The following is a 17,305-nucleotide window of genomic DNA, read 5'->3' on the forward strand; positions in this document are numbered from 1 at the left end:
CATCACAAAGTTAAATGGTTTGGCCCCAGATATATTTTATGATTCTGACTGTCAAAAGCAGGGGGAGCAAAGTAATAGGCAGAAACAGGAGAGATTAAAGAACTGGCGGCACAGCTAGCTGGGTAGGGTGGAAGTGGGGGGACAAGCAACAAAAGATGGGAGGGAGAGACGTGGCTCAAAACCTCTTAGAACATGGCTAACAGACATGGATAAACTGTGCTCACTTTTTCCTGTATAGATTTCATGGGATGCTGTGGTTTTTTTCCATCCCGATCTTCACAACTGCTTAATTCTTGAGAGTCCATCATCCTCAGGCAACTCTAGAAACAAACCCCTCATCACATTAACCCATGAAGAGAGAGACTTTTGATTTGTACTGACAAGAATTCAGAGCCATTCTTATACACACCACATGAGTAACCACGTTCTCTACTGACTTGCATGGCCAGCGCTGTGGAAGGAACATACAACTCAAAGACCTGGCCAGACACAAGTTCTTTCTCTCTAGGGTTTCCAAGAGAGGAAAGAAAAAAAAAAGGACATATTAATACAAAGAGCCAAAATGCTAAAAGATGATTATATTTGTATGTATGTATATGCTTTGGCATACAAGATATACAAGTTAATCATTAATTACCAATGCTTCAACACAGCACAGCTGCGTCTCCACCGGGCAGACCTCCGGGATACCTACCAGTAAGTACCAGCACCTTGTGACGTCAGCTCCATGCCATCCACTGAATTGTAGCTGTCATCATCCATGATCTTGGAAAGACCAAAATCTGTAATTTTAATCTCTCCACACGCTGTACCATTTACTAAAAGAATATTACCTAAAGAGATAAAAGTCTTCATGAATAAGCAGACTTATCATGAGAAAAATCCAAAGTCATAAGAAGGGAAGAACTGATCTCAACTCTTTTTTTTTTTGGTCTTTTTGAGACAGGGTCTCGCTATGCAGCTCAGGCTGGCCTTTGGCTCACTTTTGTAGCCCAGGCTGGTCTTGAACTCACAACAATCCTCCTGCCTCAGCCTCCCAAGTGCTGGGATTACAGGCGTGCGCCACCACGCCTGGCTTGATCTCAACTCTTACATGCAAAAACAAATATATAATTCTTTGGAATAAAGCAACCTAACTCTAGATACTGGGGGAAGGTCCTCTGTGTCTGATGAAAACTGCTTTCCAAAAATCAACTGCTTAATGTGCCCAAACCAGCACGCTTGAGTATTGGAAATAAAATTAAGTTGCCAAAGTAAAATATCACTTGTACAGCCAGTAAAAAATGCTGGGACCTTTTCATTTGACCTTTCGGTGAAATCTCTAAACAACCTTGTTTAGAACAGTAGTTGGGGGTGGGAGGGGGACATCAAAGAAAACATGCAAAGAAATCAAAGCTAGTACCACAGTGCCACCTATAGCTCACATGGCAATAAAAATCCATTAAATTCAACGATGGAAAACCTGACCACACAATAGCCATAAGAAATCACTTCATTATAATTAATTTTTCACTCATCTGAATTATATCAGAAGATTAAATAGTAAACAGAATTAATATGTAGCTACCAAAACCAAAAAAATACAAAAATAATAAGCAGCTCTCAGAAGAGTAAAGCACAGCTAACGATCCTGCTACAGCAGAAGGTAACCGGGAGTCATCTTCCTAATAACCACAGTGAGCTGGTGAAAGCTGTGCACATGGAACATACACAGACTCCTCAAAAGCAGGTAAAGAGAAGGACAAAAAACAGAGATAAGCAATGTACTGCCTCTCTACTCTTTGGTGATGACTGTGAAAGTCAGCTGATCACCATACAAAAGGATGAAAAATTCTGCTCAACAATGAAGGAATTAAGAGGCGTATGTACAAGGTAAACTGTTAATTTGGGGCACTTATCAAAGCAACTTAGAGGAGAGAAATTGTGATACAGTGTGAGTAACGGGAATAAACGAAACCGAACGTGCTAGAATAGTTCTTGCTAGAATAGTGTCACGGGACTGGCATCGCAGACTGCCCTGCGTCGGCAGACAAGAGCACTGTTTCTCCAGTGTTTAATTTGACCCACCCCCTAACCCAGAGCTGTGCAACAAGGTTTCCTTTCCTACCACATCCGCCCAGGCCAGGATACTAGCCCTTCTTGGGTCCAGTCAAATTGTTTTGTTTTTTGTGAGGTACCGGGGATCAAACTCATGACCTCGCGCTTGCCAGGCAGGTGCTTATGCCACTGAGCTATATCCCCAGACCCCAGTCAAATTCTTGTAATTTTATTAAATTAAAAACCACTTAGAAAACTGAAAAGCTACTGTCTCCTAAAAGTTAGACATACCTGGTTTGAGGTCATAGTGTATGATGGGAGGTTTTATTTCATTTAAGTACTTTAAAGCATTCACAATCTGCATGATAATGGATCGGGCTTCTTTCTCCGACATTAATTTGTGCTGTTTCAGGTAGAAGTCCAGGTCGTTTCCCTCACAGTACTCTAATACTGTACAAAACCTAAAGACAAATTAAGTCATCGTTTATCATCACACAAGAACGAGCAGACTGCCTAAACCAATCCCAGTGAAAACTTTAGGTAATAGCTTCCCTTTCCTCTTCCTTAAAGGGCTCCTATTCTTTCCTTTTGTCAGTTATCTGAGTAATGTTTTGATTTGTTTTGTGTTTGTACTAATTATGGCGGGACTCCAAGTTGTAATCCTCCTGCCTCAGCCTTTCTCAGCGCTGGGATTATAGGTGTGTGTTACCTGAGCCCGCTCATCTCAGTAGTTTGCAGAAGAAAAGTGCCTGCTCTCTTGGAGAAGAGCCTTGCACCTTCCATGTTGCCATGGGCCATACTGAAGTTCATCCTGGCCTACCTCTTCTTGAATCTGGACTCTAAAACTACTGACAAGAACTGTAACGTATGCTTACTAGACGTCTTCTCTGAAGGAGCTCCTTTCAAACCTACATACTGCACTGATTTCTAAACAACCAGACAGTGATCAAGCACCCAGTTCTCACCACAAACATTTGCACTGAGACGGAAAACGAGTCTAGAGTTTGCCCAAGTCCTAAGAACTAGTTTATATTCACACCCTGCAGAGTGGTACAATACTGCACAAATGTGTTCCTTCATTATGTGTGTGGTGGGGTTCCTCCTTTATGTCCACACATCATATAGAGCCACATTTAAAACTACGTACCACTGGCGGCATTATGGGTTGTGTCTATGCTCCAAGGTACCATAAATTGAAATGAAACTTTCTGAACTGTTTGAATATCCCTGAGATGAGTATCTTTTGACTACTCCAACTTAGGCCAATGTGGGTCTCTAAGTCAGGGTATAACCAGGAAATAAAAATCATGTGAGTAAGATAGAGAGGGAGCTTTAATTCAGGAGACTGATCACACGGAGGGCGGAACAGCTGAGAAGATGAACCAGCTAGTGGGGCACCGCAGTGGTCATCCACAGAAGGAAGACATTAGCACCCTAAGGCCAGAGGTTCAGAGGGAGGAGATGGAGCTAAGAGAATCCAGGGTCACCAAGGGAAGCCGGAACTGGGGTGGACAGGGTGCACGTGAGCTGCGCTGAACGCGCACTCTCTCTCCCTCTCTCTCCCCCCAAGTTGGCTGAATCCAGCCTTCGGCAGGACGCCAGCGGGCACGAGCCCAGTAAGCACAGCGTACCGGAGCCAGCCGCCTCCCCTGGATGCGGCACGGGAAGGCCGAGGGACAGGCAGCAAGCAGGTCAGGACGAGCGCTGTAGGCCTCTGGGCAACGCAGGCCTTTGAGACGCACTCTAACTGACTGGGAGCTGACGCGGTCTTGTGTAACCCTAAAACTGAACAGCCGCCTGTGCTACTCAGGAGACACAGCAGGACACCGCAGCACGGCACTTGATTTGCTGTGAGGTCTGTTTGGTTGGGTTTTTTTTTTTTTTTTTTTTTTTTTTTTTGGTTGGGTTTTTGAGGCAGGATCTTGCTGTGTAGCTCTGGCTGGCCTTGAACTTACACCCACACACGCACCCGTCTCCCCTGGGGATACAGGCATGTGCCAGCACACCTGGCTTGCTAACACTGCACTTGAGAATCATTGTGTGAAATACCTATGTTCTCTGATCTGAGACGCTGAAATCTGAGGCAGACTCTCATGTTCAGTGGACTGATTCTTTGGCCCAAATGCAAGCTAGAAATAAAGTCTCTTCTAATAACCCGAACAACTCTCAGAAGACATTCTAAAACAATGGTCCAATTTATTTTTGGTGAAAATTCCTCATATATACAATAGGAAGAACAAAATAAGAGTAGTATAGAAACAAGTCAATTTATCATATTAGTGGAAAGTATGTATATAATTGAAAATAGCAGGTAATCCAAGTCATTGTATCTATTTTGAAACAGTTTGGGCACTTATACTTTAGAGAGAGATATAGCCTCGTATTCAAGAAATTTAATCAAAGCCAAGAGCGGCACTGCCCTGTGGAGACCTCCCCGGTTGTCTCATTCCTGCCCTCTAACTAGGGTAGGGTATTTTTCTCAACTTTACTCCATGCAAACACACACGGCTATGCCTGATATAAAGGGCTCCTTAACAAAAAGGGAAAATCCTGAGCATACTAAAAGGAGTATGGTCTCTCTGGAGTATTTCTAAATGCGGGCCTGTTGTCCGTGTAGCCATCTGAGAGAGCTGCTGGATGAACAGATCGAAACGCCTAGATCACCCTAAGAGGCTAAGGAGACACCTGCAGGCCAGACTAAGACCCAGTATGTCCTCCTGACTCAGGCCAGATTCCTATACAGAAATATTTTTTAAATGCTGAAGTATCTCCATAAACTCCTGGATCAGCCCAGAGGCTCTAAAATTTACTTATCTATACCAATAGATAAGTAAATTCATGTAAGTAACAGTATAAAGGATTATCAAAGATTTCACACAAGTCACTTCCCCTTGCTGGTCCTCAAAACCCACCTGTACGGTAAGAAGGCAGGACTCTGAGATCCCTTTCAATTCCGACGTCCTGTACGACTACAAACGTACATTTCAGCCGGCAGCGCTGGCTCCTTTGACTCCTGCTCTCGGCAGTGATGGTGAACCTCGTAGAGCTTTCAATGATATAAACAGCCCGCCGTGGCCAGCGTGCCGCAGGTTCGCCACCACTGCTCTAGGACATCACGTTCCTGGTACTCTCCTACGGGCCCGCGGAGTTCATTAGGGTCTCTAGAGCACCGCTGAGTCTCCTGAGCGGTCCACACCCACTGGGCCGTGTCAGTGGCACGCTGGTACTACTTGTGCCAATTCCCACGAACTGACCAATACATTCTTAGGAATTTTGTGAGCTGGTTATTGCAATATTTGTAGGACAAATAGATAAGCAAAATGTGGTAGATCTATATAAGAGTATTTTTTTCCAGTAGCAAAGTTTTATTAAAGGTAGAAACAGGCTCTGCAAAGTCACAGAGAATCATATACTGTATTATTCCATTTATGTGAAAGCCCAGAATAGGAAATCTACAGAGACAGAAAGCAGCGGTTGCTTCGGGCTGAAGGAAAGGGTTAAGCGTGGGTGAGAAAACAGTGAAAGACATGGGCTGCTTCCGAGGCTGTGAAATGGATTTTTGAAAAATCAATAGCTCAAACCTGGATATGAGAGCATTTACACCATGGAAACTGACAAACACTACCAATCAGCTTGCACTTAGCTTTTCTAACTAAGCTTATAGTTAAAACATTTCTAGCACAAAGTACACATGTCCTTTGGCCCAGAGATGTATGGTTAACCCAAAACTCAATTTACCTATGGTCATTTGCTGATAAAGTAATAAATCTGTGGTTCCTTTACAGGTACATCCTGGACCCAGATTTAAGTTCTATTATATGAACACTCAACAATTTAAGAAAATAAAGTAATATGGCACAGTACTTACGAGTCAGTGTCCAGTGAAAAGTAATCATACAGTTTAACTATTCGGGGATGATCTAATTCTTTGTGAATACGGTATTCCCTACATGCGTGCCTGCAAACGAAATGGAAAATTAACAAGAAGGCATTTTAGCTTGTTTTCTAAAAACTCTTCAAAAATACTTAAAATAGTCTCTCTTCTCCACCATTTCCACACGTTCGTTTCATTCAGACCTATCTGGCCCTCTGATCTAATTTTTCTTTTTCCTTATCCTATTTTCTGTTGGCATTTACCTAACTATTCAGAAAATAGTAAGTGCTCAAATATTTCCTTCATGGATGCCAACATTTTATCCCTTTCAGGTCCTTTCTATGCAATCATACCTCTATCTATGTTTATAACCAAGTATCAAAGATTAAAAATTACAAAGACAGGCTTCCCTCTTTTCTAAAGCTAACACTTCATAACTGTAAATACTTCATAGCTGTACAGTTTTTATCCTAAGGTTACATGAAGAAGGTTAAATTTAGCTTATAAACTACATGGATTAAGGGATTACCTGATATATAAGTCAATTGGCAGTACTTTTGCATTTTTCTTTTAAAATCTTACTTTTCTTTCTTTTAGGAGACAGGGTTTCACTATGCAGTTCAGGCTGCCCTTGAACTCACTTTGCAGCCCAGGCTGGCCTTGAACTTGCAGCAATCCTCCTGCCTCAGCCTCCTGAGTGCTGGGATTACAGGCATGAGCTACCCCATCCAGTTAAAATCTTACTTCTTACAAATAAAATATATGTTACTACCAGCTTTCCATTGTTCAAAGAAAATGTGAAATTTACAGAAAATATTAAGTTAAGAGAATCCCAGTTTTCTTAGAATAGAGAATATATATATATATATATATATATATATATATATATATATATATATTTATTTCTCTACTTTTTTGCATTCAATCTACTATGGGTAGAAAACATTCCGGAAAAAGAAAAACTATCTGTAATGAACATGTACAGACCTAAACTATTCACATAGGAATTTACTGTATTCAGTACTATAAGGACTCCAGAGAGAGACTTTAAAGCATATGGAGGGCCAGGTGTGGTAGTGCACGCCTGTAATCCCAGCATTTGCGAGGCTGAGGCAGGAGGCAGGAGGACTGCCAAGAGCTGGAGGTCAGCCTGTTCTACATATTGAGTTCAAAGCCAACCCCGAAATGCACAATGTCATAATTTGAGACCCTGTCTCAAAATTTAAAAATTTTTTTTAAAAGTATATGGGAAGATGTGCATAGGTTTTTTATAAACACAATGTCATTTTACATGAAACTTGAGAATCTGCACATTTCTCTATTATGAGGGTCCTGGAACCAACACCCCAAAGATACTGAGTAATGACTATATTAGTATTTTTTGTTTAAAGCCTTTTCTAGTTTAAAATAATTTAATAAAATTATGAAAAAATGCATTATATTATGATATTCACATATTGAATTTTAAAAGAATTATAGAGCATGTTTATACAACATAATCACCAGTACCTTTAAAAGTATTTCATTCTTATAAAGACAGTAACTAGAAAACATTTTAAATAACTTGTAGCATCTTATGATTTGTAGTGTTTTATAAAAAAGGCAAGAATTGGAAAAGTGAAACTTTAAGGCCAGGTGCAGTGGAATGTGCTCATATCTCAGCTACTTAGGAGGCTGAGGCATGAGGATCCCAAGTAAAGCTTAGTATGGGCAATTTAGCAAGATCCTGTCACACACACACAAAAAAATAATGAAAAGAGCTGGACATGTAGCTCAGTGGCAGGGCTCTTGTCTAGCATGCATGGGGCTCTGGATTCCATCCCCAGTACAGGGGTGCAGGGACCTTTGATACAACAAAACTTCTTTTAAAATGAGCTGGGTGTGGTGACACATATCTGCAATCCCAGCACTCAGGAAGTTGAGGCAGGAGGACTGCTGTGAGTTCAAGGCCAGGCTTAACTACACAGGGAGAGCCTATCTCAAAAAACCAGAAAAGCTGGGCAGGATGGCACACACCTATAATCCTAGCACTCAGGAGGCCGAGGCAAAAGGATTGCTGCCAAGTCTGAGGACAGCCTGGGCTACACAGTGAGTTCAAGGACTGTACAGTGAGAACTCTGCCTCAAAACACAACAGCAAAACCAAAACAACACAACACAACACAACACAACAAAAAGATGCTTTCTGAAATTGGTAATATTCAACTAAAGAAAAGCTGAAGAAAAAATCAGGGACAAAGAATTAAAAAAAAATATCAGGGAGGAAGGCACAGATAACTATGGACTTATTTTTCAAATTGTCACTTTTGGTCACCTTTGCTTCTTTACATGCTTCCTCACATTATTGAGAAGTGTCAGACAAGCCCTCGAGATGGAATTCAGTCTGACCTTGACCTCACTATGTAGCCCAGCCCCAAACTCTTGTTGATCCTCCTGCCTCTGCCTCCCAAGAGCTGGGGTTACAGGAGTGTGCCATCGTGTCTGGCTTCATCATCATTTTGTTCTTTTCTGTTTTCTTTTCAGTTTTTTGAGTCAGGGTCTCACTATGTAGCCCAGGCTGGCCTCAGACTCGTGGTGATCCTCACGCCTCAGCCTCCTGAGTGTTGGGATTACAGGCATGCACCACCACGCCCAGTGAACCATCACTATATCTTTTCTGCAGAAAAAATATATGCCAGTATCAGGGCATAGCAGTGTCAGATACACACTCTAAGGGGTGGCTCCTTAAGATCCAGCATTGGCGTTCTCCTTAGTGGATGGAGGTTTAAAGTGTGGCCCAAATCCTCATTTCACCAAAGTACCTTTGCACCTGTCTTCCTTAATACATCCAGATTCCACATAACGTATTTGGTGATGCTGCTTAAAAAACAGTTTAGAAATCTACGGACTGCAGGGAGTGGTGGCACACGCCTGTAATCCCAGCACTGGGGAGGCTGAGGCAACAGGATCACCACGAGTTTGAGACCAGCCTGGGCTATATAGTGAGTTTAAGACTAGTCTGAACTACACAGCAAGACCCAGACTCAAAAGATCAAACAGAAAAAAGAAGAAAAAAAGATGATGAAGCCGGAGGTGATGGCTCACACCTATAATCCCAGCACTTCGGAGGCTGAGGCAGGAGGATCACCATGAGCTCAAGGCTACTCTGGGTTACACAGTAAGTTTGAAGCCAGCCTGAACTACATAGTGAGCTCCTGTCTCGAAAAACCAAAAAAAGGGGAAAGAAATCTATGGACTAAGCAGATCACTTCACGTCATTTTTGACACAAGCATGCCTTGTAACTCTGAAATTCTCTGCCCTTTTGCTTTAACGACTTCATTTTGTACATTCCAAATAAAAGACTAGTTTTTCTGTCAAGGCTTCAGGAGGGGGGGGACGAGAGGCAGGAAAAATTAATAATCAAAGGAAGTGTCATGTAAAGGCCTCTCTGCCAGCGAGGGGAATGCGCTCAGGGCCCCTGAGAATACTCCTGCAGTGCACGTCAAGCTCAGTAAGGAGGGCCGAGCTATGTCTCTCCCATGTCCCACTTTAACTGAGTGTCCAAAGGGTTAACCCACTAGAAATAGGGATTTAATAGAAAGGGAAGTTACTCTCCTACACAGAGTATTTAGGTAACACCTGCTTTTATCTTAGAAAGAAGAGCATAATACACTAATTTATCAACGTTTTTGCAGGTAGCTTTATATGAAAATTTTCCTCTGTAGAAGTTTTAATGCATTTTTGAGCATTAAAGAAATCTAGCAACACTAATGCTTTCATAATGTAAAAGTCACACAATCAGTTTACTTTAAATTTGTGGGAGAGCAACAGAGAAAAGAAAAGGCAGAACAGCGTTCAAAATTCAACAAAACAACCACCTTTTATTTTCTACCAGGTTTTCTTCCTTCCTTCCTTCCTTTTTCTTTTTTTGTAAAACCACACACACAAGACTGGGAAACCATCCTGAAGAACGGAAAAGCAAATAAAAGACCTTACTACGTACATGTGCTGCCGAAGCGAGCACAAAGGCCCTTACTATACAGGATAACGGCACTTTCATGTTATCAGGTCACTGCAACACAGAAATCTATTTCTTTAGTATTAGCTTAACAATGCCTTTGTTTTTATTTGTTACCCTTCTGCTGGTACTGGGGACCAGAAACCTGGAACCATGAGCATGCGATGCAAGCCTTACTCTACCCCGGGCTACATCCTCAACCCTAAAAATGAATTTTCAAAGCACTCTTCAAAGGCTGTTATGTGCTTAATCTAAGCTTTCTCTAAATTCAAAGATGTTAATGACACACTGCCACTTTACTATTATCTACAGCACAGTATGACTTCATATCACTTATAGCAAGATCTTTCGAAGGAAGGTGGAAATGTTGAAGAATTTTCTCCCAAGTAATAATGGAGGTCATAAGAATTTTGTACGTTCCCTCCGCAGGGTCTGTCCATTGGGAAACAGCCCCTGCCCAGAAGGTTCCACAGATGGAACTCAGGCCCTGTCATAATCCTCCTCTGATAAAGAAATTGAGTAGGAAGGCACCACCGTCAGCCTGAGCTGGAAGGGCAAAGAGCTCAGACAACCCCTTCAGTTCACACCCCGATTATGAAAGAGCCCCTCTACACCCACCAGAACGTAAACTGCTTGACAGTTTCGCCAAGGAGGGACCCGGGCCTGGCTTCAAACCCTTACTGTTTCAAAACACCAGATGAACACACTGTCCTCCTGTACTTACAGTGATAGTCAACATTACACCTCTCTTAAGATCAGCTTCAAAGTTAGATTCTGAGTGTAGGCAAAGTATGCATAAATCCTGGCACACAGAGAACTACGTTCCCAAGGTCTTAGTCCCTAACAGGGGCAGGTGTTTTAAAGTGGCCGATGCACAGGTAGCTAAGGAGTAAGACCCAAGGATACAAAAGGACCCTCGTAAAAGGATGTACCAGCTCACCACTCACTGGCACTTTCCCTTTTTTGAGGTGCACCTTGTGCATGCCAGGTAAGCTCTCAGCCTCAGCCCACCCTGAGGTCCTCTTCAGAGCCGCGGTACAACAGAGGCAATTCTCAGTCCTAAGCGGTCAGGGTAACACGCGGTTTCCTTCTCGGAGTGCTCCTGGCACACGCTGCTGCACGCTGTGCGCCTGGACGGGCCCAGACGCGTCAAGTGACTGGAATGCACTTAGAACGTATCTGCTCTTCGGAGCATCTGGACTGCAGCTGCCTGTCACGTAAGACGCACACGCAGGGGGCCACGCGTCAAGCACACACTATCCCTTTTCCTACCTCTGCTAAGCCCTACTTCTTTAAGTACCGCAGGAACCTTCTCCCATCCAGTGCTGAACGCCACTGCCAATCTGTGGAACAGGAAGACTTTTCGGGCCCTGATGAACAACAGGTATACAGCAAGAATTGTTGTGGTCCGGGTCCCAAGAACTGGTTAAAGAAATGCTTGATTTTTCTCTTGAGATTTACAAGTTAACTAAAAAGCTACCTCAAAGTCCACGTTTTTTCCCCCTCCAAAGTATTACAGAAGGCCGGGTGTGGTGGCGCACGCCTGTAATCCCAGCACTCAGGAGGCTGAGGCAGGAGGATCGTCGTGAGTTCAAGACCAGCCTGAGCTACAAAGTGAGCTCAAGGCCAGCCTGAACTGCATAGTAAGACCCTGTCTCAAAAACACAAAAGAAAAAAAAAAAAGTATTAGAGAAAAAAAAATGCAAGGCCACCTCAATAGTTAAGAGGTGTTTATTTTTTTTGAGACAGGGTCTCGCTATATAGTTCAGGCTGGTCTTCAACTCACTACGTAGCCCAGCTCAGAGACTCACTGCCTCAGCCTCCCCAGCACTGGGATTATAGGTGTGCGCCACTAGGCAGGGTGCTTGCTTCTATCAAAATAGGCTTTCAGGGGCAGGACTTGTCTCATTCGACACTTGTACCTACAACAGGGAAATGAAGCTCAGCACGTCAGGGGACCTAGTAGCAAATTTAAGCCTGGGGCTTCCAAAGAAAGTGAGTTATGAACTCTGGTGTTCTGAAACTCAGGCAAGATACAGACAAAACCTGACAGGAGCAGAACAAAAGAATTCATAGCTGTCTATGTGGTACCTATTCATTCTGAAGAGACCGCCCCCTACACCCTCTCACCGCAAGGACAGAAGAGGGCGACCACTACCAGCCTCTCAAGAGGCCAGTCCAGGGGGAGGAGACTGAAGACCAGGGCACTTCTGATGGGCGGCTACAAGGGAGGGGCAGGGCGGCGGCGGGGCACTGAGGGGCTGAAGAACTCACTAAGTTCTGCCAGGACACGGCAGGACACGACAGGAGCACCCCCGAACACGTCTCCTCCGTAAGGAAACAACTGGGGTAGCAAAGAGCCCCGCCTTTGGCTTCCCAGGGTCTCCTGACTGAAGGATACTCGTCATTTCTAGAATCAAGCCGCCCTGGTTTCTGAGGCTTAACTTGTTTACTGTAGCTCTTTTTATGCACAATGGAAGGGGAAGGAGTTGCAAGTGTGGGTTTTAGATTAAGCAAAGTCTGTATTTAAATACAGCTCAGCCAATTCCTAACTTTTACTCAAAATACCAGCTTCCACATCAGTAAAGAAAAGATTATCTATATACACATTTTCACTTTCCGAAGGCAGTTAAGAGAAGGGAGGATTAAATGAAACAAAACCAGTAACATTTCATTGGAAGTTCTTAGCACAACACCTTTTTTTGGGTAGCAGGAATCAAACTCAGGACCTCACGCTTGCCAGGCAGGCACTGCCACTGAGCTGTATCCCTGGCCCTCTTAGCGCAGTATTTAACCTACAGATACTACCATTAACTTTGGAAAAATCAGACACTTAATATGACTTACTTGTGATAATTCTCCTTCTTCTCATCTCTCCAGTTTTTATTTAACTGGTGAATTTTCACAGCTACATATCTTTGCTCTGTTAGGTCAAATGCCTATAAAAAAGGAATAAATTATTTTCCAGATAACTACTAACAAGAATTACAGGGAACTGATCTGAAGTTTCTATTTAACACAAAGTCCAAAATACCCAATGCTCTATTCAATAAAAACAGCAGTAAGCGACAGCCCTTCACATACTTGCTTGAGTGCTGCAACAATCTTGAAACTTGTGATTAGATAACTCAGATGTCTCCAGACACACTGGCACCGAAGGGTTTAGAGAACAAACCCAAGCATGCACCACAAACCGAGAGGCAGCCCACGCCTGACAGCCGACTCCCAACAATGCTCTTTCGCGAGTGTCATCCATCCTCCTCTGAGGCCTTTTCCCTTGTGCTGTTTCCTGTCCTTCAGCTGAGGACTGGACTTCATGGGGTAAGTCTTACACTTGTGAAACCTTAGCTTATACACTGTTTGCTTCCTGGAGAAAATAACCCCTCAGGACACAACTCTTTGGTAATTTACAAAATGACCCTGTGATTTTTATATACTGTGTTTATTAAAATAAAAACAGAAAGAAAAACAAAATTCAGTCCTGTTTTTAGTCCCACTCCTGTATGGTAGGTCAATGAAGAGTTTTAATCCCAGATGGCCAATATTAGTTACACAAAAACTTCTCTCGCACAGCCCAAGATATGGGCAGACTTCCCCTCAAAGACCACCTCCGGGACATCCTGCATCAGCAAGGCACTGCTATGTGAAAAAAGATGCATTTTTGAGGAACTTGTGAATAAATCACAATTTGATGAAGTACTACTCAACACAATAGAAGATTTCTTTCACAAGAAACACAGACATTTGATGAGGCAGAATGACTAAGGTTACGGATCTGTTTCAATCTAGATGAAACAAGATTTTACCACAAAAAATTACCAAAATTAACATGAAAAGGAGAAGAAAATCTGAATAGACCCGTATCGATGGAAGGAACTGAAAAGGTAGTCTACATCTTTGGGAGATTTTCTTCCAAAGTAGAACCTGTCTCGGCAGTTTTAATGAGTCAGTTAAGGTAGACATGCCTATAATTCCAGCATTTGGGAGGCTGAGGCAGGAGAATCACCTCGAGTTCGAGGCCAGTCTGGTTATTAATGAGGTCAATGTGAACTACACAGTGAGACCCTGTCTCAAAAAAGAAACCAAATAAAAAAATAAAAATAGTAAGTCAGCTAAACCAATTTCCAAAGAGCCAATAATTCACAGTTAAATGTAAAGGTCAGAACGTAGAAAAAGGGAAATTTCACAACTCATTCTAAAGGGCTAGGATAACTATGACATGAAAACTCCATGAGGCTGCTTGAACCAAAGCGTGACTATTATGGCTGCCAGTCAGATTTACGAACACAGAACAAGACACTACAAAATCAAAACCAGTGATGCACTAAAAAAATCACATTACAGTTCTGGATAGTGATGACAATTGCACAAAACTATGAACGTACTTAATGCCGCTATATTCCACACTCACTGGTTAAAAAGGTTAATTATAAAAATATTCACAATGAAAATTAACATTTAAAAAACCAAAATTTAAAAAAGAAAAAAAAAAACAGTAGAATTAGTTTTTACTGTTTTTATCTGACATGAAAACAGTATCTTACTCAAAAGATTGCTCAAATACAGTCACACGGGCATAATGCAGTGGTGGTGAACCTATGACACACATGCAGCACCGGGCAGTTTTAAAAGCGTCACCCTCACTGGACAATGTGCATCAGAACAGTGAAGGCTGCATCCCAGAAAAGAGGAAACTCGCACCCCTGTACAGCGATGGCTACTCCGTAAGCCAGTTCTCCACTGGACCGCCAGGCGCCACAGACACGCCGAGGAACTGCTGAACGCGTTACGAAGCTACGTATTTTAAAACTGGCTAGGTTCCCCCTTAGTGAGTATTGACCTGGACATGCAGTAGTCCGTACTTCGCTGGCCTCAGTGGAACACTCTAAGAGAGGATATTCTTTCAGAATGTAATGCTGCTAAACTGTCTAATTGAGAACTGTGTTAAAACAAAAAGCTGGCTTTCAAATAACAACCTAACTTGCATATATATTTCACTAAAAAAAATCTACAAAAATAAGGGGTTGGGGATATAGCTCAGTGGCACAAGTGCCTGCCTGGTAAGCACAAGGTGCTGAGTTTAATTCTTGGTACCGAAAAACAAAACAAAACAAAAAAATAAAGATAACACTAAGCATTTGTAGTAACTGTGGATGATGTAGAACAGAAATCACCATAATTTTTTTTTTTTTTTTTTTTTTTCGGTTTTTCTCCGGTACCGGGAACCGAACTCACGACCTTGCGCTTGCCAGGCAGGCGCTTTTGCCACTGAGCTAAATCCCCAGCCCCGAAATCACCATAATTTTGCCACCCACCAGAAGTGAGCATTGTTTTTCCTTTTTGTTTTATCCGTAATTCTTTATTTTTCTTTTTTCTTTTACAGAGGAAAAAAATTTCAAAACAAGGTAATAGGAAAATAACAATACTTAATACACTGCATATCGTTATCTTCAAAGTACTCAGAGTACAAGAAATTATGTATTTTTCAAGCCGGAAAACAGAACAAAATATTCTTCTTTTTCACTTATATATACCGGACGTAGTTTTCCCAAAGACATGCAGTTTCCTAAAGCTTTTTAACTGCAACCAGGTACCTCTGAACTCAGTTAGCCCTCTTCTGCACGTTCTCCGAGTTCGTAACAGTAATTCTGCCCTTTTTACCTAGTTGTTCATACGTACCTTGTAAACTTCACTGAAACCTCCTCTACCCAGAAGATGTAACAACAAATATCTGTCATTGAGCGTTGGATGATCTTTAAATCTGTAGAAAAAGATGTAAGATCCTGAGGTCAAGGACAACAGCCTTCTATATTTTCAAAATTCCCAGAATGCCTATACACATGAGTACAGCTACGGATGACAGCTTCAAAATCAACACCAAACTGATGGGGACTAGATCAGAACAGAGTAGGGATTTTCAAACTACAAACTTCACAGAGTAAGAGTCTAAGACACTTTACACTGCCTTGAAAACACACAAGTATAAAGCAAATTATATATTCTACTGTGCTTTCATTTTTCTCTTTTTAAGGCAGAAAATCTATGACATAATCACATTCCCATCAACTTTTTGTCAGTTTTTAACAGTGTAACCAAGAAATGATAGATTCTGGCAAAAATGAAGTTTTGTACTTGCTTCCTGATCTTAAACACTAACAAAGCAGCATGCTATGAAGACAGATGACAACACTGCATGATCCACATTTGATTCTGGTCATACTAGTCACAGGCTTCTAGTCAAAATTTTTCTTTCTTTTTTTTTCGAAATAGGGTCTCGCTATGTAGTTCAGGCTGGATTTGAACTCTTAAACGCACTATATGGTCCATGCTGGCTTTGAACTCACAGCAATCCTCCTGCCTCGGCCTCCCAAGTGCTGGGATTACAGGCATGCAACACCACACCTGGCCTTGCCAACATTTTTCTAATCTTGTTTCCTGATCAATGTACTGAAGATGACAGTAATGATGAAGATTAAGAGCGAGACTATAGTAGCTTAGCACCATGCCTGATACAAAAGTTCTTAGCGAATGATGACTGCCCACACCTGCCACTTGGCAGAGGAATGGTCCACGGCTCGTATTGGCCAAACAAAAATATAAAACTGTGGCTATGTGAAAAACACGTTTCCATCAGAAACATGTAGGAAAAAACAAGTTACTGATGAAAGACTTTTTCCACTTGCAGCCTACTTTTCCTACACTGAGTCCTTTAAATGACTTATAAACAAAGGTGAGCATTACTTTCCAATTCATGTGGTAGAATTAAGAGTCTTTTTGTTGTTCTTAATTTTTGGGAAGAGGGTCTCACTAATCTGTAAACTGCCCAGGCTGGGCTCAAATTTTCAATCCTCCTGCCTTAACCTCCCAAAGTGATGAAATTACAGGTGTGCACCATCACGCCTGGCCAGTCTTACCGAGTCTCAAGCCCTGTAAGAGTCACTCAGAAACTAGGTCATCTCAACCTGGTATTCTTCCCACAGCGCCACCCTGTGGCTGGTGTGCCTTTTCTCAAGGTTCCGTAGGTAATATGAAGTATGGAGCACATCTTGCCCATTCACAATTGCAAAGTTATGTTGTTGTAGTGATATCTACTTGTATAAACATGCAGTATGTATACACATGTATTTAATAAATTTAAAATATATTTAAAGCCAAAGCAGACCATAATTCTGTTCATAAAACTGTCCTATCCTACAAGGGGGCTAAGCAAGCCAGGCACAGTGACACACCTATAATCCCAGCCCTCTGGGAGGCTGAGGCATTGGATCACAAATTGGAGCCCAACTTGGGCAACTTAGCAAGACCCTGTCTCAAAAGAAAAGGTTACAAAAGGCTAGGGATATAGCTCAGTGTGGGGTCCTCAGCTTTAATCATTTACACTAGGGATCATTTGCCAA

The 17,305-nt window shown here is 42.2% G+C and overlaps 1 protein-coding gene across 1 annotated transcript in view; it reads right to left on the reverse strand.

The window, feature by feature from the left end:
- Positions 1-17,305, reverse strand: part of Tlk2 (tousled-like kinase 2) — a gene marked incomplete at its 5' end in the record, with an annotated part of 128,586 nt that overhangs the window by 12,268 nt on the left and 99,013 nt on the right. Inside the window, 5 exon segments of the mRNA XM_013503135.1 lie at positions 695-833; positions 2,329-2,498; positions 5,906-5,995; positions 12,756-12,847; positions 15,588-15,669. Coding sequence (XP_013358589.1) covers positions 695-833; positions 2,329-2,498; positions 5,906-5,995; positions 12,756-12,847; positions 15,588-15,669 — 573 coding nt within the window.

This window comes from Chinchilla lanigera, unplaced genomic scaffold, assembly GCF_000276665.1.
Source record: "Chinchilla lanigera isolate Chin_1 unplaced genomic scaffold, ChiLan1.0 scaffold00077, whole genome shotgun sequence".
Classification (NCBI taxonomy): domain Eukaryota; kingdom Metazoa; phylum Chordata; class Mammalia; order Rodentia; family Chinchillidae; genus Chinchilla; species Chinchilla lanigera.